At 39.1% G+C, this 25,841-nt stretch overlaps 1 protein-coding gene across 22 annotated transcripts in view; it reads left to right on the forward strand.

The window, feature by feature from the left end:
* The window catches only part of MTMR3 (myotubularin related protein 3), a 130,399-nt gene that overhangs the window by 72,775 nt on the left and 31,783 nt on the right, over positions 1 to 25,841 (forward strand). For 12 of the 22 annotated variants that reach the window (XM_032256834.1, XM_032256839.1, XM_032256844.1 and 9 more), the window contains 4 exons: positions 8,185 to 8,274; positions 8,999 to 9,115; positions 17,350 to 17,432; positions 20,372 to 20,538. In XM_032256834.1, coding sequence (XP_032112725.1) covers positions 8,185 to 8,274; positions 8,999 to 9,115; positions 17,350 to 17,432; positions 20,372 to 20,538 — 457 coding nt within the window. Of the gene's footprint in view, positions 1 to 8,184; positions 8,275 to 8,998; positions 9,116 to 12,630; positions 12,664 to 17,349; positions 17,433 to 20,371; positions 20,539 to 25,841 lie in introns of all 22 variants that reach the window. The other 10 variants (XM_032256826.1, XM_032256833.1, XM_032256842.1 and 7 more) reach the window with 1 other exon arrangement.

Consider the following 25,841-nt stretch of genomic DNA (forward strand, 5'->3'; position numbering starts at 1 on the left):
TGTGTGTGTGTGTGTGTGTGTGTGTGTGTGTGTGTGTGTGTGTGTGTGTAGGCAAATTGTAAGATGGTCATCTGCACATTTAAAATTTTAAAAACATTGACAGAAATTATATATTGTGTACAATATAATGTTTTGAAATATCTATTGTGGAATGGCTAAATCAAGCTAATTAACATATGCATTACTTCACATAGCATATATGCTTTATGAATTTATCTTTCTGGATAGAAGCAATTCCCTACCTTCCCTGTTCTGTCTCTTTAAGGCAGTATGTTGATCCCATAGTAGGTGGAGCAGCCCTGCACACCCCCTCCTGTATCTTTAACCAGAAAAAGAATTTAATGGACAGTTTAATGATTTACGGGCCATTTCGGGTCCAGCTCAAGCAGAGAAGATGGAGCAACAAGCCAGCCATGTTTTCATCAATCCTGAGGAAATGTAAACAGTGCTTCAAGGCTTCAAAAAAATGGTCCTCTGTAATATTGTCCTTCTACCTTGTGATGTTTCCTAGATCCAAACTCTGTTTTATGCTGATGCACAGAGAAGGAATTGAAAAGGCTGTATTAATTTCAAGCTTCATTAGGGCCATGTATGGAAAATGCTTTTCAAAATTAAAAAGTAAAACAAAAAAACTAGTTGTGCAGAAATGTCAAAAGAAAGAGAAAGGTAACTCCATTTATCTTAAAGGCATGCCAGTTTTTTCTTTGTGGGCATTACAACTTTATGACTTAGACCTAAACATTGATGAACTTTTGCTGTTGTTTTCTTGATTATATTTTATTTTATTGGTTTTCCCACAGAGTTTTTAATGAATTGAAAAAGTGCTTGCCTAGTATTTTAGCCAGTGCTAATGAATAACAAATGAGGCTTATGAAAGCAGCTCTGTTCTGTATTGGGGGTTTGTCCTTCATTGTATACCACATAGCTAGTAGCAGTGTGGTCCTCTTCCTGGTCCTGCTGGGCTCTCCGTGGTGCCTAGCAGAGTCTCCCTGATGTTCTCTGTGGCCTGGTGTTGTAGACAACGCTGATGAGTTGCTTCTGTGTGTACTAGTTGGGGAGTAGCATGGCTATGTGTGTATCTTTTGTATTTGTGTAATTTCTCATAAAGTAGTATTATAACAAGTTTTTACAAATTCTCCTTTATAATTCTACCACCAGAACCCATGGTTATATTCTTTTTTCTTTTGAGACAGTGTCTTACTATGTCACCCAGGCTGGAGTGCAGTGGTGCAATCTGGACTCACTGCAACCTCCTTACTGGGTTCAAGTGATTCTTGTGCCTCAGCCTCCCAAGTAGCTGGAATTACAGGTGGTTGCCACCATGCCTGGCTAATTTTTGTATTTTCAGTAGAGATGGGGTTTTGCCACATTGGCCAGGCTGGTCTTGAACTCCTGACCTCAGGTGATCCACCTGCCTCAGCCTCTCAAAGTGCTGAGATTATAGGCGTGAACCAACATGGCCGTCTGGTTATATTCCTTTCTAACTAGTTCATGTCTCATATATATGTTTTATATAGTTAGAATGATAAAATAAGTTTCTATTTTCTTATTTCACTAAATGAATTAAACATTCTCCCATGTTAATTTCTGATTCCTAATGATCATTCTACTAGCTACATAACATTTTGCAAGTTGTTGAACCATTGATTTTAATTATATACTGTATTGAAGCACTTAGAGTATGTCCTTAATCTTTAGTTTTTGTATAGACAATTCAGGAACATTGAACATTCTTTTTGTTTTTAATGTAAACCTCTGTAGTAATTTGAGAGTAACATTTTCCCTCGTTTTTTTATACTCTTAAAGGTTCTTAAACGAGATTGGAGTCTGTCTTTGAGAGGTTGAGCATTAGCAAAATATATTTTCATGTTTTATTGTGGAAAATCTCAAGCCTATGCAGAGAGAAGAGTACAGTGCACTCATATACACATCATTCAGCTGCAGTAATCATAAATTCATCACTATTTTTGTTTCATTTGACTTCTTTGCCCCCACCCCTTTGGCAATAATCCCAAGCATTTTATTAAGGGAAATGTATGTTTTATCCTTTAATACCAGTCTTAAGAATATGACTAGAAATGACACCAGGACTGGTAATTATTTTCACTTCTGTGCTTTGCAAACACAAACACTAGACATGAATTCAGTTAATAGGATTAATTGACTGGTCATCAGTCTCTCCTTTGCATGTACTTTATTATTTTTGAAATGGAGTTTCACTCTTGTTGCCCAGGCTGGAGAGCAATGGCATGATCTCGCTCACTGCAAACTCCACCTCCTGGGTTCAAGCAATTCTATTGCCTTAGCCTCCCAAGTAGCTGAGATTACAGGCGCATGCCACCATCCCCAGCTAATTTTTGTATTTTAGTAGAAATGGGATTTCTCCATGTTGGTCAGGCTGGTTTTGAACTCCTGACCTCAGGTGACTCACCCGCCTCAGCCTCCCAAAGTGCTGGGATTACAGGTGTGAGCCACTGTAACTGGCTTTTTCTATGAACTTTATTCTACTCTTTTCTATGTAAACCTCTGTAGTAATTTGAGAGTAACATTTTCCCTCGTTTTTTTATACTCTTAAAGGTTCTTAAACGAGATTGGAGTCTGTCTTTGAGAGGTTGAGCATTAGCAAAATATATTTTTGCTAATATAATTTTGCAAAATATATTCATCTCTATTGTTGACTTCTGCTCTGAGGTGTATACTTTCCTCTCTTAACTGCAGAGTTTAGCCAATAGCAGAACCTAGCCTGGAACTATGGTGACTGGCCCTTTTTTTTTTTTTTTTTTTTTTTTTTTGAGACAGTGTTTCACTCATGTTACCCAGGCTGGAGTGCAATGGCGCGATCTCGGCTCACCGCAACCTCCACCTCCTGGGTTCAGGCAATTCTCCTGCCTCAGCCTCCTGAGTAGCTGGGATTACGGGCACGCACCACCATGCCCAGCTAATTTTTTGTATTTTTAGTAGAGACGGGGTTTCACCATGTTGACCAGGATGGTCTCGATCTCTTGACCTCGTGATCCACCCGCCTCGGCCTCCCAAAGTGCTGGGATTACAGGCGTGAGCCACCGCGCCCGGCAACTGGCCCTTTTTCAGTATTTTGTAAATGACCCAACTGACTTTATGGAGGTGGGTGGAGACTACGAAGTGCCATGTGCCACAGTGCCTGGTGTTCCTCAGCAATACTGGGAAATTGATGACATGAAATACTTCTCTCTTATTAAAGTTACTGCTTTTATAGCCTAGGAGAAATTTGTTTCCAAAACTCCTACCAGACCAACATTTCCTAGTTTGTCTCCTTCCAACTTCTTACCTTATTAACCATCTCCAGTTTGGCCTCCTTCTTCACCTATGAAACTCACAGAAACTGTAATAAATTCAGGCTAATTCAACTGTCAAATTCAACTGTTTAGCCACGTGGGATCACTGGTACTCTAGATTCAATCAGTCCTAATGTTAAGTCCTTGGGGATTAAATGTATTTTTATGTATAAGGGGAGAAAAGTTCTGAAGCTTTACAGGTAATGTGAACTGAGATAGTAGCTTTTAAAAAAAGCATTGGTTTGATCATGAAAAATAAGTACCTTATGTTCTTGCCTTGCTGGCCCAATTCTCAGTTGTTGCGTGTTGAAAATCATCCCATTTTTAGTTTTCAGTAGCTACTTTGGTGATATATATTTGTCTGGATTAGCACCCTGGTGAGTGTGCCAGCAAGAATGAATAGGTAAATGGCTTCTTTTTGTTCTCTAAAAGCCTGCTACGTTATTTCAGTTCTGTGCTATAAGTCAACAGAAAACCAGGTCAAGGAATCACTTAATTAGGTACCTCTGTAAAATGACCTTACAGAGAATAAAAGTTTGGGGCTTTACACATTTATGCGAGGTAAAAAGCTAGTTAATGTGATAGTGAGCAAATATGTTAAAAGTATACTTTTGGCCGGGCGCGGTGGCTCAAGCCTGTAATCCCAGCACTTTGGGAGGCCGGGGCGGGTGGATCACGAGGTCAAGAGATCGAGACCATCCTGGTCAACATGGTGAAACCCCGTCTCTACTAAAACTACAAAAAATTAGCTGGGCATGGTGGCGCGTGCCTGTAATCCCAGCTACTCAGGAGGCTGAGGCAGGAGAATTGCCTGAACCTAGGAGGCAGAGGTTGCGGTGAGCCGAGATCGCGCCATTGCACTCCAGCCTGGGCAACAAGAGCGAAACTCCGTCTCAAAAATAAAAAAAAAAAAAAAGTATACTTTTATGTAAGATTTTGTTCCCCTTCATGTTTATTTAGTGTTTCCTTACTGTCCCCCTATTGGTTTATAAGAAACATCTCCCTAAATTCAATATTCTTCACATCTTTCATCCTGTCTCTTTTTGGAGACAGGATCTGACTCTCGCCCAGGCTGGAGTGCAGTGGTGTAATCATGGCTCACCTTTTGTAGATTATTCTTTCATAGGTAATTAGCACTAGGAGAATAGTTTTAGGAATAGCCTGACTTTTGGAGTGAAGCAGCTTTAATTGGTATTTAGTATTAGAGTATGGTAGAGAAGCAGCTCAAACTCTTTGGTCTCCAGACCTCTTTTTACATTCTTAAATTATTGAGGTACTTCTAAAAGGGTTTGTTATTGTGGGTTATGTCTATTTATACCATATTAGAAATTAAAACTGAGAAATATTTAAAATGGTTATAAATTCATTTAAAAGTAAAAATAAACCAATTATATGGTAGCATAAATAACATTTTTTGATGAAAAATAACTATTTTTTCTTCATCCAAAGATAATTAGTATAAAGAATAGCATTAACATTTTTGCAAATCTCTTTAATACTTGGCTTAATAGATGACAGCTGGATTCTCATATCTACTTCTGCATTCAGTCTGTTACAATGTTTTCTTTGAAATATATGAAGAAAATGCAGCCTCAGGCAGATATGTAGTTAGAAAAGTAATTACAAAAAGGAAGAGTATTTTAATTTTCCCATATAATTTATTTTTCTTTAATACTACACCAAAACTTGGTAAGTGGTATGTGTTTTGTTGTTGTTCTTTGTTTTTGAGACAGGGTCTTGCTCTGTTGCCCAGGCTGGAGTGTAGTGGTGCAATCACAGCTCACTGTAGCCTCTACCTCCTCAGGTGCAGGTGATCCTCCCACCTCAGCTTCTTCAGTATCTGGGACTACAGATGCGTGCCACTGTACCCAGCTAATTTCTCTATTTTTTGTAGAGAGGGTTTCACCATGTTGCCCAGGCTGGTCTTAAACTCCTGGGCTCAAACGATCTGCTCACTGTAGCCCCCCCAAAGTGCTGAGATTACAGGCACTGTAGCTCCCCCAAAGTGCTGTGATTACAAGCATCAGCCACCATGCCTACCCAGTGGTGATTCTTCAAAGGTTAGTTGCAATGTAGAATCTGAAATCGTATCAGTGAACTTTTTGTATTATATTACATTAAAACCATTGGTCTTTTGCTTTGAATGAATCTTTATCTACGTATGATTTTGTAACATCATGCATTGGTCATTAAGAAAATAATGGGTTCATTGAATGAGGCAGATCTTTAAAAATTGACTTATTTTTTTTATTTTTTTTTTTAATCACACTTGGTAATATCTCCACTTTAATGATAAAAGTCCTAAGTATTGGGAAGCTATAAAGTTCATGGTGGGAGTTGACAGGTTTCCCAAAATCTGATTTTTTTTCCCCAAAATCTAATTTTTGCACAAAAGCTTTATTATTGGCATCTAATACTATATTTTGTTGTTGTTGTTGTTTTCCTAGTACTGTCTTTTGGGAAAAAGATCTGCCAGATACCCAAGTCTGCATTATCATATTTTTTCTATCAGTTGTTCTTCCAGTTAAGAATGGTATTTAGTGAAAAAAAATGGCTAGTCCATCTAATTGAAACATTTGTACAAGTGCTTTACTTTATGACAGCATAATACTGCACCATGCACCAGAGGTGTTTTACTTTTATTTCCTCTGTAAAACAGACTCCTTCTTAAGGGTAAGGATTTAATAAATAGAATTTATAATATCTCTTTGCTTTATCAAGGTCATTCTTAGGAAATTGATACCACAGCCTCGATTGTGCTAAGGTACCAGCAGTTTTACTTACCAGTTATTTTTTTCACTATTAGTATAGATGGCAGTACAGTGAAGAAAGGCAAATAATATCTTAATATTATTGGGAAGGTTTTTACCTCACAGGACCCCTGTAAACATCTCAGATTCTGTGGACTTCATTTTGAGAAGAATACTAGTAGAGTATTACCATTTTATGATTATGATTGCTGTTAGTAAAACCTTAAGTGTTGTTTATAGATAAGAAGAAAAGCTCTTTTGGGGGTAGGATTTACAAAATTATTGGAATTGTGTTAAGTAGTGTATACAGAAGTGACCAGTAACCAACCACTGGTTATAATTCTTAATGCTGTCAGCTGAACATGATGCAGCTTTTGCTCTTTTAAAAATTGCTTTGTAGGGTCGGGCTTGGTGACTCATATCTGTAATTCTAGCACTTTGGGAGGTTAAGGTGGAAGGATCACTTGAGCCCAGGAGTTTGAGGCCAACCTGGGTAACATAATGAGACCTCATCTACTGTACAAAAAATAAAAAAATTAACCTGGCATGGTGGTGTGCGCCTGTGGTCTCAGTAACCTGGGAGGCTAAGGCCGGAGGATCACTTGAGCCCAGGAGTTGGAGATTACAGTTAGCTGTGATTGTGCCACTGCACTCCAACCTGGGTGACAGCAAAACCCTGACTTAAAAAAAAAAGTTCCAATATAAACAGATTCTGTTATAATTTAGTCAGGCTTTCTAATAGATGACATTTCTCTCATGTCTTCCTATACCATAAAAATTCATAATGCAAAATATTACTTTTAATACAAATTATAATTCAATTCACGTGCCATCCAGATGAGAATTTATTGCTATGCCTTGTGAAGTTGTCTTAACAGAAATCTATTTTGTAATATGAGGCAGAATAAATGAAAGATAGTCTTTCATATGTTTTCTTTTTTTTTCCTTTTTATTTTTTTTTTGAGAGGGGGGTTTTTTCTTTTTTCCCAGGCTGGAGTGCAATGGCGCGATCTTGGCTCACCGCAACCTCCGCCTCCTGGGTTCAGGCAATTCTCCTACCTCAACCTCCTGAGTAGCTGAGATTACAGGCACGCGCCACCATGCCCAGCTAATGTTTTGTATTTTTAGTAGAGACGGGGTTTCACCATGTTGACCAGGATGGTCTCGATCTCTTGACCTTGTGATCCACCCGCCTTGGCCTCCCAAAGTGCTGGGATTCCAGGTTTGAGCTACTGCGCCCGGCATCTTTCATATATTTTCAACTTGGGAAACTGAGTTCTTAAGCGTACTTTTCCTTACAAATTGTTTTCAAGCTTTCTATTTTGAAAAGTTCACATATAACCAGAGTAGACACAATGGTATAGATAATAAACTCATACCCAGTTTCGTGAATTGTTAATTCATAGATAATCCTATTTTACTCATGTCCGACTTCCTCCTACTCCTGCCCCAGTTATTTTGAAGCAAATTTCAAATGTCACCTTTCATTTTTAAATATTTCAGTATGTATCTCTCAAAGAATTTAAGATCATAACTTAGAGAAAAAAGCATTATATCTTGTTTTCTCTTAAAAGTAATGTAGGGCTAGGCACAGTGGCTCATATTTGTTATCTCAGCATTTTGGGAAACTAAGGCAGCTGGATCACCTGAGTTCAGGAGTTGGAGACCAGCCTGGCCAACATGGCAAAACCCTGTCTCTACAAAATACTAGCCAGGCATTGTGGCATGCAGCTGTAGTCCCAACTACTCAGGAGGCTGAGGCAGGAGAACTGATTGAACTCGGGAGGCTGAGATTGCAATGAGCTGAGATTGTACCACTGCCTGGGTGACAGAGTGAGACTCTGTCTCAAAAAAAAGGTATTAGCAACCTGTTAGTGCCTAATAGAAATATTCTTTGACATTTTTTTTTTTTTTTTTTTTTTTGCATCAATGTGCTTTCGGACTAGATGTACCTGATGTATTGGATAAAACACTTTTTAAAATGAATATTGTTTCCTTGAGCTTTTCTACCTGTTCACCTTGATCTTGTACTTTGTGATTATGCTGGTAGACATGGCAGAAAAAACACATATGGATGACTAGAAGCTTTGAAATTATTTTAAGATTTTGGACTTTTCCAGGATGAAGAGACTCGGCACAGCCTTGAGTGCATCCAGGCCAATCAGATCTTTCCTAGGAAGCAGCTGATCCGAGAGGATGAGAATCTTCAGGTAATTACAGACCACTTTTAAATGTAACATATTTATTTAGGATTAACTGTATAGCAGAGTTAATGGATTGAAGTGTAATGTACTTCCGTGTGTGTATATATAATTTTTTTTTTTTTTTTTTTTTTGAGACAGAGTCTTGCTCTGTCTCAAGGCTGGAGTGCAGTGGCATGATCTCAGCTCACTGCAACCTCTGCCTCCCAGGTTCAAGCAGTTCTCCTGCCTCAGTCTCCTGAGTAGCTGTGACTATAGGCATGTGCCACCACATCCAGCTAATTTTTGTGTTGTTAGTAGAGACAGGCTTTCACCATGTTGGCCAGGATGATCTCGATCTCTTGACCTTAAGATCCACTTACCTTGGCCTCCCAAAGTGCTGGGATTACAGTGTGAGCCACAGTGCCCAGCCTATTTTTTTCTTAAACCCTACATGTAGTAGAAATGGAAGCTGAAAAACGTCTCATTTTAGCAAGACTTATTTCCCGAGAACCCACTATTTAAGATGATCTTCTCTGTATCATTCCTTTAGTAGTTCAGAATTTGAATAACTAGATACATTTGAATTAAGTGAGTATAAACCCATCCTCTTTAGTTTCCTTACCTACTTATGTTCTGTGTTTTCAACTTCAGTGGCAGAGGATTTACCATCCATTTAGCTAACTGATGTTTGAAGCTTTTTTTTTTTTTTTTAACTGCTTCAGAAATCTGAAGGGTTTCTTCCATTTCAAAGGTTCCTTTCCTTGAACTTCATGGAGAGAGCACAGAGTTTGTTGGCCGAGCGGAGGATGCCATCATTGCCCTTTCAAATTACAGACTTCACATCAAGTTCAAGGAGTCTCTTGTTAATGTAAGTGATTACCAACTCTTCTCCCTCTAAGATAGATGGAGAAAGGAAGTAGCAAAATGTAATGTTCTCAAAGAAAGGAGAGGCATACATAATTGGGAGTAAAAGCATTGTGTGCTTAGCTTTTCTCACTTAATTTAGCACTCAAGGAACACTAGGTTAGCAAGCAACTCTTATGCCTGATTTAAAATGATGCGTGTAGTTGTCAGTTGAGGTGTCCATTGTTTAGTTAACAGTGAATGATATGTACTAGGTAATGCTAGATCATTAAGCTTTATAAAGGTATAAAGTCTGAATAGGCTTTTATTCCTCAATCTTTAGTAGTTACCGACAGCCTGAGTTGAGATAATTCCCTGGGCCTTAATGTCAAATGATGAGATGTACTTTGAGCTCACTGCAGACTCTCATTTCAGCGTGAAGTTACTCTAATGACTTCTTGGTGGTATAAGTATAGATGTTAAGTATAATGTTTATTTGCATAATGGACTATGTATTACTGAAATAAAGGAAGGCTCTTGATTCTCAAGAGTACATTTACCCTTTTCAGTTATGAACGTCCTCTCAGTGAACTGTTTCTTCCAGTGCTCTGCTATCTTTAGTCTTAAATGAAACCGACAAAGGCCTAAAAATTCATGTACTTAGACACCAAATGCCTTCTTCCTTCTATATTTGCCAGTGTGGTGGCTTTCTACACTTCACTTATAGCACAGAAAAATGTATTATGACATGTTAAAACAGCTCAGGACTATAATTTTATGCAGATTGTATTTTGGGTTCATTTTGGGATTCTTTGAAATCTGTTGAGTTCATTTGTTTTACTGAGCAGTCCAGAAAGAAAAAAAGACTCATTGGCTGTCATTTTTTTTTTTTTTTTTTTGTAGTTGACATTTATTTCTTGTTATTATCATTCTGGCTTTGTATTTAAGCATTTATGTCCAGGAGCAGTTTTGGCCTGAATCCCTTCTGGCTTCTAGATTTGGGCCGTGATTATAGCAGTTACATCAGTTTTCTGTCTATCAGCTAAAGATACACACCAGATTCATTAAGGAAAGAGGCAATGCAGTTCTTTCATACTATGTAGCACTTTGTTTAGAAGGGTCCACTTGGATTTGAGTAGTCGTGATGAGGAGGGGAAAGGGGGGATATATCTATAAAATCCCAGCAACCGAAAATTCCCCACCAGTTACTGTGGAAGTAATTATAGTAACATTTAGTAGAACTTCCCAGTTTAACTTTCTGTTCTTTCAGTGTTTGAATGCCTGGAATAAATTATAATTAAATTGCAGGCCAGGCGTAGTGGTTTACGCCTGTAATCCCAGTACTTTGGGAGGCCAGGGCGGGCGGATCACAAGGTCAGGAGTCTGAGACCAGCCTGGCCAACATGGTGAAACCCCGTCTCTACTAAAAAAAAAAAAAATAGCAGAGCATGGTGGCGCGTGCCTGTAGTCCCAGCTACTCAGGACGCTGAGGCAGGAGAATCTTTTGAACCCGGGAGGCAGAGGTTACAGTGAGCCAAGATGCGCACCACTGCACTCCAGCCTGGGAGACAGAGTGAGACTCCAATATAGTTTGATATCATTGCATTTTCTTATATCATCCTGTATTTATCAGTTTATTGGTTGATGGCCAGATATTTCAGAGACTATTTGTAGATCTATTTGGGAATAAGGTCTGCTGGAAAGAAAGCATGAAACTGATCATATCGTTTATCAGCTTAAAGCCCTTCAGTGTTTCTTCACTACTTCTCTGATGAAGATCAAATTATTTAGCACAGCATGAGGCTCTTTGGTCCCTACCACGTTGTCAGCTTCCCTCCTTTCCGCATTCTCACTTTTTCTTTTTTTTTTTTTTTTTTTACTTGTAAAAGCAGCCTCCTTGTACTATTCAGCCATACCGCACACCTCTGTGTTCTTTTCTTTTCCGCCCAGGAACTTCTCTTCATCTGCCAAAATTTAGTTCAGATGATAACTTCTTCTGTGAAGCCTGTTAGTCCCAGTTCCCTCTATGACAGTTACACTCTTTCTCGTGTCTTCTATATCTGGGACATTCTTTTACAACATAGACCAAATAGGTTGTAATTTTTGTATCTTCAAGATCCAGCGTGTCACCTGGTGCCACTATATTCAGTAAATATTAAATGAATTGAAATTAATGTGCGTTTGAAGTGGGCATTAGACCCTTTTCCCCCCTTTTGGGTTTAAAGCTCATTTTAAAACAGTACATTTCTATGAATAGGCTGTGTCTGAATTGTTTCAAAGGGTAACTGTGTGAGTAGGTTGTTGACTCGGATTGTTGATCCCCCCACTGTGATTAAGATATAATACTTAGGGAAATTTACCACTGTTCTTTCTTTTGATCCATTTTCTTAAACTGAAAGTGTTTTCTCTGTTAGCATTATAACCCTCTTAAGGCATAGAGCCTACATGTTACTTAGAAGTTCAGGGTAGGCCAGGCGTAGTGGCACATGCCTGTAATCCCAGCACTTTGGAATGCTGAGGCAGGCGGATCACCCGAGGTTGGGAGTTCAAGCCCAGCCCGGCCAAAATGGTGAAACCCCGTCTCTACTAAAATACAAAAATTAGCTGGGCATGGTGGTACATGCCTGTAACTGCAGCTACTCGGGAAACTGAGACAGGAGAATCACTTGAACACAGGAGGGAAAGGTTGCAGTGAGCTGAGATCACACCATTGCACTCCAGCCTGGACAACAGAGGGAGACTCTCTCTTAAAACAAAAAACAAAACAAACAAAAAAAACAACTCAAGATAATGGCTTTGTACAGAAAAATGATCGCAGTGGCTTTAAAAATTTCAGATTGAGAGAGACTAGAACTCCTCCATAAAAATAATTTGATCACAATTAGTGCTAAGATTCCTGGAACCTGAAACCTGGGGTTACTTAGGAAATAAGGATTCCTCCTGCATCAGGTCCTGGATGGAGATCAGATAGTTGGTAGTGGTATTGTCCCAACTTCAGCGCATAAGTATTTGAATAAAATGTGTATATTTCAATAAAATATGTTAGATCAGGAGGCCCCCCCCTTAAAGGTTATTTTATCTAAATCAAACACATTTAAACCATCAAAGCCCAAATGTACCAGTATATGTTGTGGCATGCTCCCAGTTTGCATCATTTTATTTACTTAAGTCAAAATACTTAGCATTTTAGAAAATGACTTACCATTAAGTTTTAATTAGCTACCTGATATCATATATTCCCTTTTAATTTCATAGGACATTGAATAAAATGTGTCTGTAGATTTTGATACCATAAACATCATTATCTTAATTCACATATTCACTGAATATCAAGTTCTAGTTCCTATGGTAAAGAATCTCTGTAGTAGAGTTCATGTGTAGCATTTAAGGTATGAATTGCTCCTATTCTGTGCTCTTCCCAAATTATTATTATATATTTACAGACATAGTTCCTTGAAGCTTAGATAATTTATAAACAAGTGTTCAAGTGGCATTCATGAAAGTTTAAAAGTTTTTTTTTGTGTGTGTGTAATTTAATAGACTGCTTCTCAATCTGCTGCTTCTGAAATCCCAGTAAGTAGCATGAGAATCCTAGGCGGTTGCTGCACCTGTGCTTGGAGCAAATTGATTTTGAGTGTTACATGCTCACCTTGCATATCAGCAGAATGTTTCCCCTCTGCATGAGTCTTTTTCCTCTTACTGGACAAAATTCTAGTTGTATGCTACTATGAGAATAATTTATAGGGTAAGGAAAAAGATCTGCAGTTTGTACATAAGCAGATGGAATTGTGACCTTCAAAAAAATGTAGATCAAGTTTCTATTAGAAATAATTTGTAAAATCAACACTAGTTTTTCTTTTCTTTTTTTTTTTTGGTGGGGGGAGCGTCGGAGATGGAGTTTCACGCTGTCTCCCAGGCTGAGTTCAGTAGCACAGTCTCGGCTCACTGCAGCCTTAGCCTGTTTGCCTCAAGTTATCCTCCCACCTCAGCAGCTCTGAGTGTTGGGACTACAGGTGTTAGCCACCATACCCTGCTGCAAAAGAGATTATTGTTAACACTTAATGCACTTTGGTCTAGCATTCATGTAACAGTGGGAGTCTCTGAAACCAGTGCTGGAGGCTTATAAATTGTCAAAGGTGAGTAATAGAGTTTGAGTCTTAAACCAGTGACAGTCTTCTTCTGGTGCTTAGTGGGTTTTCTGTTGTTCTTTGTTTTTTTGAGACATGGTCTTACTCTGTCGCCCAGGCCGGAGTGCAGTGACGCCATCATGGCCTCACCTTCCTGCATTCACGTGATCCTCCCACCTCAGGCTTCTGAATAGCTGGGACTACAGACACATGCCACCATATTCTGTTAATTTTATTTTTTGTAGAGATGGTGTCTGTGTTGCCCAGGCTGCTTTTAAACTCCTGGGCTCAAGCAGTCCACCCACCTCGGCCTCCTAAAATGCCAAGATTATAGATGTGAGCCACAATTTCTTTCTTCCCTTTTTTTTTTTTTTTTTCCCAGAGACAGGATTTTGCCATTTTGTCTAGGGTGATCTAGAAGTCCTGGGCTCAAGCGATCCTTCCGCCTTAGCCTCCCAAAGTGCTGGGATAATAGGCATGAGCCATTGTTCCCAGCCTTGATTAGTTTTTGATTGAAAAAATTCTGTGCCCAGATATTCCACTTTATTTCAGATGGTAGATTTAGACTCACTTCTTGCTTTATTTTTACTGTTACTGCCATTTTAACTTCAGGTGTACAAGCGCAAGATTAGTACTTCCCATTCAGACTATAAAAAGGGCATTTGTTTTTAAAAAGGTAGAAATTATCCCACTCTAAATTCTCGTGCTTAAAAATAATGCACATGTATGCACACACACCCAGAATGAATTGAGGATGTAAATATAGTAGGGTATGATGACATCAGATCCCTCTGGAATGTGACAGTATTATGGGACATACCTGTGCATGTGTGCTAAATTTTTAAACTGCTGCTCTTCTGCTTTTTTTTGGATTGATGCTCTTAAGGGTGTTGGTGTCTGTGATGTGACTTTTGGCTTTTGAGGAATTGGTTATAGCACTGAATGTGTTTGATGCATTGTTTGAGCATGAGTTTGGTGAAATTTATATTGGGAAAATCATTGTAAAGTGAGATTGAGTTACCTGGCAGATGAAGATAGAGGAGAGAAGAGCAAAAAGAAAATGAGTTGCTACAAGACGCTGAATCAGTAGGTTTGAGACGATTTAAAAGTGAGTTTAGATTTCTTGCTACTCTTCTACAAATGGAATTGCCTCTGAGGAATTTTGATTTAAACTCTATTTTCCTCTTGAAGACCCCTGGTGGAGAAGCTACTTACTTATGAAAGAAAATCTAAGGTAGAGCTTATATGGAAGAGAAGTCCAAGTGTAGGGGAAGAAAGAGAGGCACACCATGTATGGTGGAAGGAGCCCAGGCTAGAGGACAGACATGGATTCTGGTCCTGACTTTACTACTATACTAGCTTATAGTGTAGTCATTTAACCTTCCTGGGCTGAAAAATGGACTGGCTCTTGAATCTATAATTTGGTTTTGAGGTTGAATATAGGATACCTCTAGTTACAGAAATGATAAGAGTTCCTTTTCATATGTGAGGAAATTTGAGGAACCTAAAGCAATGGAGTGGGCCTTAAGAAAGTAGAGAAACAGTATGTTTTGGATGAAGGTATGAAGAGGAAAAGGCCAATTCTGCCTTTTAGAATAGGCAGTCTGGAGGGAGTGCTGAAGGAAAACACTGGGGTAGAAAGGAGAAGAAAAGGGAGATACTTGTTATAACATCAGGTGTTTCTCTTTTATATGTCCCTATTCTTGCTGCATATTGAACTTTCCTGCATGTGACAGTCTGCATGAATATTAAAATCTGCTATTCTTCATATCTGAGACTTGTGTACACATGGTTGTTTTTGGTGACTTGCTAATGTCTGCAATCTGATTTGAACGAATAGAACCAACATTTTAATTCTTCTTTCTTAAATTTACTATGTTAAAATACAGAAAATATACATATGTATATATTGCCTGAATTTTAGGCGGCAAATGTTTTGCATGCTCTGAGATATTTTATTCCATTAAGTTTGGGCACAGGCCATTGGGGTCTAGTTTAGTAATAAGGATGTAAAACTTACCTGTTTGTAGCAAAGTAGCAAAGGCTAATCCATTTCCCCCAGCAGCTGCTTAAGAGCATTAGCTGGTTTTCATGTCTTCTGTTTGTAAAGAAAGTCAATTGCAGGGGACTTAGGATGCAGGTGACTGCCAAAAGAGCAGCCTCTCCATGTGGATTTGCAAAGCTCACTCTAATCCTATCCCAGACTCTTCCCAGGCCCCCTGCCTGAGATTTCCTTAGTTGTGACTAAGGTTCAGAAAGCAGAGGCTGGTGACACATGGGAAGACTGGAGGCTTGCCCAATGAATTGGCAAAATTTTAATTGGTAAAATTTTAGAAAATTGAGACTAGACCTCAGGCTTCTTAATTGCCAGTCTGGCAGCCACATTTTGGGGGATATAGAGAGTTAAGGTAGTTAGCAGGAGTACTACAAAATAAAACGCAGTAAGAGTCTGTTAAGACCACCCAGAGGACTGGCCTGAGAACAAAGCAATGTTGTCTTCTAATCTCTATCTTAATCTCAGCATTACTTCTTTAGTTTATCTCTAATGATAAATTGTTTTTTGTTTTGTTTTGTTTTTTCCTTCTTAGATGCACAGGTCTTGGAAGAATTCTTAGCTGCCTCAGCTGCAGTTTCTCACAGCACCTTGGGGTTAAGGACTTGAACAAAAGCAGAGGGCTCCTTTTACTCTTAGAACATAGGCAAGATTTCTTAGTTTTTCCTCTGATGCCCAGTCCTATTACATCGTAAGGGATTTTTTTTATGGATTGTAGATTTAAAAGCAAGAAGACTTCAGTCATAAGATTGAAACTCCCAGTCATTTATCTGAGTAATATTATTTTGCTTTGTTCTCTTCTTTATCCCCTGCCCCATTTTGTTTCTTTGTCCAGCACTGGGCTTCTTTTTGATCCCTGCATCCTTGTTCTGAGAGTTCTGTGCTGACTAGGAGCTCTGTGGTGGGGCAGAGTTTGCAGGAGTCTTGTTCCTGAAACTGGCTCAGCTAACACAAGGGCCATTCTGTGCAGACAGCACTCTTGTTCCTGTCTGCATTGGAGGAGACTGCCTTCCTCTTTGCATACTAACACAAATTGTTGGAATGCTATTTGCAACTTCCAGAGACACATTTTGGCTAGGCTTGATACAGTGTAAAAGGCAAATGGCCTACTCCTTTTTCAAGGAGTAAGAGTATTCACTATTATTTTACCAGGTTTGCATTGAAAGTCATTGCTTTTTGAAGCCAGGGGTTGAATCAGGATGATTTGAGGGATAGGAGGAGGATCCTCATATTGCCCTCAAGATTTGGCACCCTGTCTAGATGCTTCGACTTCTATTTGTCTCCCTTTTCTCTGTCTGCTGTTTTACATAATGCTGTGTACAGTAGAGTCTGCAGACCAGATTGACAGGGAGGAACCATTCTAGCTTGTTCAGACCTCAAGCCCCATTTGGCAAACAGGACTCCTAATTGATCTTTTGAAGCAAATCAGAAACAGTTATTATAGTTTTACCATCTTTGATCACTGCATGGCCTTCTCCTTCTCCTACATACCTTTGAGTCTATTCTATTTATTAGAGAGCCTGTCCAGCAGCTATTGTCCCATTGTCTTTCTGTGCAATCCACAGTCAGATTAGACCTCCAGCCTTTTTCAGGAGCCTCATTGGCTAACACTAAGCCATAAGCCCACTCTGTCATTTGAGGCAAACAACAGAGTCTCCCACCTCCATTCTGATCTGTAGTTCTTTTCTATAAGCAAGAATATATTACCATTTTGGTTCCCTTCAGCTTCTGTGTCATTGCATCGTTGCAAATCATAGCCGGTTATAGCATCTAAAAGTAGTACTTTGATCTTGAGAGTTAAGTACCTGAGAGATATATTCTCCTCTTCCAAAGGTGATACCACCTCTTTGTTGCCCTCATGCTATGACATGACTTGAGACCACTGATTTGGAGATAAAGGGATGTCCTAATTCATTCTGTAGTAAATCACTTGAGTACTGTTGATCCAGATAAGTTTGCAGTTCTGTTTTTGTTGCTTTCCCTTATAGATCTAATTAGTCTTATTGGACACATTGAAGAATTGCAAGGTCAATGCAATTTTCTTTATGACTAAGAAGACTTCATTTTTTTAAATTGCAGGTTCCATTACAGCTTATAGAAAGTGTTGAATGCCGAGATATATTTCAGCTTCATTTGACTTGCAAAGACTGCAAAGTTATCAGGTATGTGGTGGTATGTTTGTGTTGCTGTTTAGTGTGGAAAATGTGTTTAAAAAATAAGTCCATTGTTTGGTAACTTAGTAAGATACCTTTTGAAGATTAGCCTCATTAGGAATATTTTCTGAGTGGTTTGTGCCTAAGATGTTTTATCTCTAGGATGAATAATTTGCTATGTTGAAAGATGTTTTTTTTTAAATTTGGAAATAATTTTAAATTTACGAAAGTGCAAAAATAGAAATAGTACAAAGAACATCAGTACACCATTCACCCAGATTCACTTGTTAACATTTTACCATTTGCTTTATTATTTGCAGAGCCCTCCTGCTGGGGGGTGGGGTGTGTGTGGGGTGTGTGTGTGTGTGTGTGTGTGTGTGTGTGTGTGTGTGTGATTCTTTTCCTGAACAGTTTAAGTTACATAATCATGGCTCTTAACCCCAAAATACTTTGGCATGCTTTCCTAAGAATAGGAATATTTTCTTATGTAACTATAGCATCATCAGTTTTCAGTTTTACATTGATAATACTTTTGTCCAGTCTGCTATGCATGTTCCAATTTTGTCAGTTGACCTAATGACCTATTAATGTTTCTTACAGCATTCTCTCTCACCTCTGTCTCATTTAGTACAGGATCTAGTCTAGGCCACATGTTGCATTTAGCTGTCATGACTCTAGCTTTCTTTAATCTGGAACATTTTCTATAGCCTTATTTTGTCTTTTACGACATTCACATTTTACAGAATACAGTCTTTTGTTTTAACGGAATGTTTCTTATTTTGTTTGTCCAGTGTTTCCTCAGTTAAATTGAGGTTATGTTTTCTCAACTGGAATACTGTATATAAGATGTCACGTCCTTTTCAGGATACTGTATTACATCTGGAAGTACAGTGTTCATGTCCTTCATTGGAGATGTTAATTTTGATTATCCCAGTCAAGATGTCATCTGGTTTTAGTATAATTTCTGCGTTTTTTCTCTTGCAACTAAAAACAGTCTGGAGGAGGCACTTGAGAGAATGCAAATGTCCTTGCTTCTCATAAAAATTTCTCCTTAAGTTTAGCATTCATTGATGATTTTTATCTATGTTAACTATAATGGTTGCAGGCCATGCACAGTGGCTCACACCTGTAATCCCAGCACTTTGGGAGGCTGAGGTGGGTGGATCACTTGAGGTTAGGAGCTCAAGACCAGCCTGGCCAACATGGCGAAACCCTGTCTCTACTAAAAATACAAAAATTAGCTGGATATGATGGTGCATGCCTGTAGTCCCAGCTACTTGGGAGGCTGAGGCAGAAGAATCTCTTGAACCTGGGAGGCAGAGGTTGCAGTGAGCTGAGATCACACCATTGTACTCCAGCCTGAGCAAAAGAACAAGACTCCATATCAAAAACAAAATACCAGCGACGACGCCTGAAGTGCATTTTTAAATTTAATTGCTCTAGAGGTCTTAAATTCCACAAGTTTTTACTGCATTCTTACTTGTTTTGGGGTCCCAGTAAACATTATATGTTGGCATATTGATGAGCCACCGTGATTGGGATAAGGGAGAGGTTTAGGTGACCCCATGGTTTTACGGTATTTTTTAAATTGCTTTTTAGTCAGTGAGATTTGGTTATTTTTGATAGATACTGGCTACAACCCAGTTTAAGAAGGTTGCTTATTACTCAGTTTCTTAACATTGCGTTCAAAAAGGCCAAATAATTAAACAAATCTTTATTTTTATTTATTTAGCTTTTTTGAGACAGTCTTACTCTGTTGCCCAGGCTGGAGGGCAGTGGTATGATTTTGGCTTACTCCAACCTTAATCTCCCTGGTTCAAGCAATTCTCCTGCCTCAGCCTCCCAAGTAGCTGAGACTACAGGTGCATGCCACCATGCCTGGCTAATTTTTTTTGTATTTTTATTAGAGATAGGGGGTTCAACATGTTGGCCAGGCTGGTCTCGAACTCCTGACCTCAAGTGATCCGCCTGTCTTGGCCTCCCAAAGTGCTGGGATTACAGGCATGAGCCACTGTGCCCAGCCTAAACACATCTTTATTTTATTTTATTTTATTTATTTTATTTTAGATGGAGTCTTGCTCTGTTGCTAGGCTGGAATGCAGTGGTCCGATTTCAGCTCACTGCAACCTCTGCCTCTCGAGTTCAAGAGATTCTCCTGCCTCAGCATCCTGAGTTGTTGGGATTACAGGCGTGCACCACCACACCCAGCTAATTTTTGTAATTTTAGTAGAGACGGGATTTCACCATGTTGGCTAGGATGGTCTTGATCTCTTGACCTCATGATCTGCCCACCTCAGCCTCCCAAAGTGCTGGGATTACAGGTGTGGGCTGCCGCACCTGGCCTACATCTTTAATAAATTAGTTTTCACTAATTATTTTAACTCATTAGTTGTATATACTGAAATTGCAATTGACAGTAGAATTGTTTTGTTCTCTATATGGTCATAGCTGAAAATTACAGCGCAATCTGTCTTTTGGATCTGATTTGTCCTAATAGCTAAATAATGAAATTAGTCCCTAACTGGCTAAAAATAATGCTGTGGTTTTTAAACTTGATCTAATATGTTATTATGAAACAAAAAGGATTTTTCTAAACATTTTTAGTGAGGGACAACCATAAATCTTTGATGGAAGAAGTAGAATAAAACTCCACTCATAAAAGAATAGTGGCCATCTTTTGGTAATAATTGTGATTAATGAATCTTAGAGATTTTATTAGTCTAAAAAGGTAGATTTTCCACATGGTCAGCTTCCTTCTTTTGGACATTTTGTTTCATTGGCTAACATTTATTTTTCTTGTAAGTGATAATGAACATGTGAATGACTGGCTCAGATGCTTTCTTGATTGTAGTTCCCACTTCACTACAAGTGGGCACTCTTGAATGCTTTTCTTACATTTCATTTCAACTGTCTTCTGATTACATCCATACTGTTTGACTTCACCAAAGGTGTCAGTTTTCCACCTTTGAGCAGTGTCAAGAGTGGCTGAAGAGACTAAACAACGCAATTCGACCACCTGCTAAAATAGAAGATCTCTTCTCATTTGCATACCATGCTTGGTGCATGGAGGTCTATGCCAGTGAAAAAGAGCAACATGGAGACCTGTGCAGACCAGGTAGGCCTTTCTGAAATGTGCAAGTGGCCAGGGGCTTTATCAAGCTACTGATGGAGGTACTTTTAACATGCAGTGGGACCCAGAAGCAATCAGTGTATATTTTAGGGAACACCTACCATGGGTCCAGCATTCTTCTCAGTTTAAAAGAACATGTTTTCTGCCTTCCACAGGAAGGGAAGAACACTAGATGGCATCACAATCTACTGGGCCTAAAAATAGCTCAACTAGAATAAGGTTTTATAAATATTATGGAAGCTTAATCAAAGAAAGTTATGAGTTTTGTATACATGTGTGTGAAGACTTCATATTTAAAGTGGCTTTTGAATTGGCTTGGAAAGTTGAATAGGAGTTCATTGGTTAGAGAATGGGGAAAAGAATATTAGAGCAAGTAGCATGAACAAAGGCACAGAGGTGTGGGAATAAGCTGTAGAATATAAAATGGTCTTTTGCTCTCTTAAAAATTTCAAGTCAAACATTACTTATTATCACAGGATGAAGAAACAGAGGTCCAGAGAGGCCATGTGCCTATGAAGAACAAATATATTGTAGATTTTAACATGTGACAAAAGAAGAGAGGGGGGGAGAGAGAGAGAGAGAGAGAGAAGAGAGGGGGGGGGGAGGGGGGGGGGGGGGGGGGAGGGGGGGGGGAGCGCGGGGGGGGGGGATACTGAGCCTGTTCCTGGAACCCAGGCTTCCTGACTCCTCATACAGTCTATGTCCCCTTCACTGTCATTCGCCTTCAGAAATGGCTTTGACCAAGTTCATGTTATTTCTCTTCATGTAGTTTTCTGTAAACTTTGTGGTCATAGATAGAACTTTGCGGGTTCAACACTAACTTCTGGTGTGTCAGGTTTTGAAGTGTATGCAGTGAAAAGCTGTGAGCATCCTTCAAGTAAAGTTTACTCTTGGGACTTTTTTCTTGAAACCTAAAATTTTAATCCTGAATCTTCAATCTTATAAGTTTTCCCTGGGTCATTTTAAACTTTGAAGCTAATCTTGCTATGCTTATTCACTTTATTCCTTTGTACACAGAAAAAGCATATTTACTCTCTCCATATTTGAAAATCTGGAAGAGGTAGTTCTTACCTTCTCTGACTCTGGTATTGGTCTGCTTCCTCACTTGTCAAGTAAAAGCCTATCCTTTCTGTCCTAGGCATTTAAGCTGTATGTAATTGTGGGCTTGAATACTCAGGATCAGTCAGGGATCTAGACTTTTGGGGGAAAATTTTTTAGATTGCTGATTAATGCTGTGCTTATGATAGAGGGAATTAGGAAACTTCATTACCTATAAAAAGAAAGTTTTTCACTTCCACTAAAATGAAAATTGCTGGACTATATTATTTGTAGTATAAGAAATACTAAATGTTGGCTGGGTGCAGTGGCTCACGCCTGTAATCCCAACACTTTGGGAGGCCGAGGCCGAGGCCGGTGGATCACAAGGTCAAGAGATTGAGACTATCCTGGCCAACATGGTGAAACCCCATCTGTACTAAAAACACAAAAATTAGCTGGACGTGGTGGCATGTGCCTGTAGTCCCAGCTACTTGGGAGGCTGAGGCAGGAGAATAGTTTGAACCCAGCAGGCAGAGGTTGTCGTGAGCTGATATCATGCCACTGCACTCCAGCCTGGTGACAGAGCAAGATTCTGTCTCAAAAAAAAAAAAAAAAGATTAAATGTTGAAAGAGACAAAGGCAGATAGGAAGGGTTGAAATGGAAATATAAAGCCAAACAAAAACCTTATAGCCCCAGAATTTAAAGTAAGTTGGGATATCACAGTGTATTTAATGTTGAATCGATTGAGACCTGAGATAGAAATTTTTAAGGGAAATCCAGCAATAAATATGTTTGTATTTATTTCTCTGGCTAAGTAAACATGAGTGAACATCTCACACAGTTTGCAAGAACTGATTAAATTCCTGATGTATGTAATGATGTGGTTTTCAAATAGGTTATGATCCAGTAGTGGGTCATGAAATCTAATTTTAAAGGAATGGAATAGAAAATACCAATTTGTGTCACACACATAGTAAGAATGGATATTGTTTTGTGAAACGCTTTTAAAAAAAATAATGTATGTTGTATTAGCTGGGCACAGTGGTGTGTACCTGTAGTCCCAACTTTTCGAGAGGCTGAGGTGGGAAGATTGCTCGAGTTTAAGAGTTCATATCCAGCTTAGGCAACATAGCAAGAAAAAATTAAAACAAGTTTGTTGTATTGTGATGTAAAACATAATTCTTATTGTGGATTGTGATGGTCAGTTTCAAAGTTTATGAAGTCACTGCATTAGAGGATATAAAAGTAATTAAAACTCATTCCCATTCTCAAAGAACTCAAAATAACAGATTTTCTATGCCTGATAGTATGTATTTCTGCATATAGCTCAGAATTTCATGTTCTGGATGGTGGTTGTAAGTCCTCCTTTGGGAAATGGTTCTATGAAGTAAATTGCTGTCACTGTTATTTTTTTGCCAGTGGTTATTTTATTTTTATTTTATTTTTATTTTTTGGGACGGCTGGAGTGCAATGGTGTGATCTCGGCTCACCGCAGCCTCCGCCTCCTGGGTTCAGGCAATTCTCCTGCCTCAGCCTCCTGAGTAGCTGGGATTACAGGCACGTGCCACCATGCCCAGCTAATTTTTTGTATTTTTAGTAGAGATGGGGTTTCACTGTGCCACCCGCCTCAGCCTCCCAAAGTGCTGGGATTACAGGCTTGAGCCACCGCGCCCGGCCTCCAGTGGTTATTTTTAAATCACAAGATCCTTTTAGGGTATCTGTGTCTTATCCTAAGAGCTATTAATGTAGAAGATCATTAATGTACAGCTCAGGAAAAGCACAAAAAAATTAAAAATCATTAATAAAATACTTTTACTATCTGCAAAGACTTGGAGCTATATCCGAGTAGGGAAAAAATCTTTTTTTTTTTTTTTTTTCTCCTTTTTGAGATGCTGTCTCACTCTGTCGCCAGGCTGGAATGCAGTGGTGCTATCTCGGCTCACTGCAACCTCTGACTCCCTGCTTCAAGCAATTCTCCTACCTCAGCTTCCTGAGTAGCTGGGATTACAGACACGCACTACCGTGCCCAGCTAATTTTTGTATTTTTAGTAGAGATGCGGTTTCACCATGTTGGCCAGGATGATCTCGATCTCCTGACCTCGTGATCCACCTGCCTTGGCCTCCCAAAGTGTTGGGATTACAGGCGTGAGCCACTGCACATAGCAAAAAATCTCTTAATGAACTTGGAAGTTGCCACAGTTTTGCAGCTTTTAGTTTGGAATTATGAATTAAAGACTCCATTGTACAGCAGGACACAAAAAAAGTCCCCTTGTCTGTTTTTTTTTTTTTTTTTTTTTTTTTTTTCTTTTTTTTTGAGACAGGGTCTTACTCTGTTGGCCAGGCTGGAGTGCAGTGGTGTGATCACGGCTCACTGCAGCCTCAGCTTTCCTAGGTTCAGGTAGTCCTCCCACCTCAGCCTCTGAAGTAGCTAGGGCTACAGGCATGTACCACCACAACCTAATTTTTGCATTTTTGTAGAGACGGGGTTTCACTGTGTTGCCCAGGCTGGTCTTGAACTACTGGGCGCAAGCAGTCTGCCGCTTCAGCCTCCTAAAGTGCTGGGATTACAGGCATGAGCTACCACATCTGGCCTAGCATTCTTGATGGTCAGTATTCTTTGCAATTTTTAGACAGATGGCACCCCAGTTCACATAGCATTTTTCCTATTCGGAAGCCTGCTACATTGCTTCTAAAACTTTTCCAAAATGGGATGGATTTAGCTATTATTTTTTCTTGTGCCTCTCAACCTCATCTTTTTATAGGTCTCCTTCAGGAAACATATAATACCTAGCTTGAGCTCAAGAAATGCAGTTTAAATGAGAAGTAGTTTAACAGAATTCTCTTCCATTCAAGTAATTGCTGTTTCCTATTCTGTAGCTCCTCTCCCAGGGAGAACAAAGCTTTATACTTTGATCAACAAAGCAAAGTCTGTTTTGTGCTTTTGTTGTTGTGGTTTCTTCCAGTCCTGCCAGCATTTATTTTACAACCTATAACACTGTATATTAGAGGTACAGCTTAATATTTTTAAAAATAACGTACTGCCATAGGACTGGATATGTTTTCAAGGAAGAAAGTTATTTCAGATTTACTGAATTTATGTTAGCTTCATTTTACCTTTGTTTTGCTCTCCTAAGGAAAAGAAAGCCAGATTAATTGAGGCAAATACAGCCAGATTATACCAGTTTGGGTGGCTGTTCTTACAAATGATCAGCACTTAGTAGTACGGTGTTTCCTGAGATTCCTGGCTGGCAGTTAGACGATTCTGTGACCTGTTTGCTAACCTGCAATTCTATCATCTAAAAGGCTCTGGAAACCAGAATGTTTTTCATACCCTATTTGGTATCATGGCTGGACCTGATCTGAGCTGATGTGAGGCTATTTGTTGCTTTATTTACCCCACCTGGTATGAATGATCCATACCCTTTACAGAAGAAATGTTAGTACTTTTTTAAGGAGATCCTGTTAAGAGTGTGAGCCGAATATTATTATATATGCAGTTTTACCTTTTGAACGTTTGGAAAACTCTCAAGTTCTAAAATTTGGATCAAAGGGTTTTGGATGAGGATTTATTGCTACTTGTGGTGATCTTGTTATTGATTTTATTTCTTAAGGGTACTGTCAGTCTGAATGTGGAAGTAGGAAAGTAGCCAGTGACAAGAGCATGAGTTTTGGGGCCGGATAGGCCTGCCATAATAACTTCTCTGTTGTAATTTTGTCCATTGTAAAATAAGCTCAGTGATACTACTGTTCTCAGAGTTAATTGAAAAGATTCAATGAGATAACATAACTCTTAATCAGAACTAATTTATTTCCTCTTCATAATCTTAACCTGACAGGGATCTTTCTAAACTAAAACTAAATATATGTTACTTTATTATTTATACAGTTCCTACCTTTAAAAATATACAGGCTGGACGCAGTGTTTCACGCCTCTAATCCCAGCACTTTGGGAGGCTGGGGTGGGCGGATCACAGGAGGCCAGGAGTTCGAGACCAGCCTGGCCAATGTGGTGAAACCCCATCTCTACTGAAAGTACAAAAATTAGCCAGCCGTTGTGACATGCACCTGTAATCCCAGCCATTCCAGTGGCTGAGGCACAAGAATCATTTGATCCCAGGAGGCGGAAGTTGTAGTGAGCTGAGATCACACCACTGTACTTCAGCCTGGGTGACAGAGTGGAACTCTGTCTCAAAAAAAAAATATATATATATATATATATATGTAAAAGTATATTATATATATATAAAAC

The sequence above is a fragment of the Sapajus apella genome, unplaced genomic scaffold, assembly GCF_009761245.1.
Source record: "Sapajus apella isolate SASKATOON/1434 unplaced genomic scaffold, GSC_monkey_1.0 scaffold95, whole genome shotgun sequence".
In the NCBI taxonomy this organism is placed as follows: domain Eukaryota; kingdom Metazoa; phylum Chordata; class Mammalia; order Primates; family Cebidae; genus Sapajus; species Sapajus apella.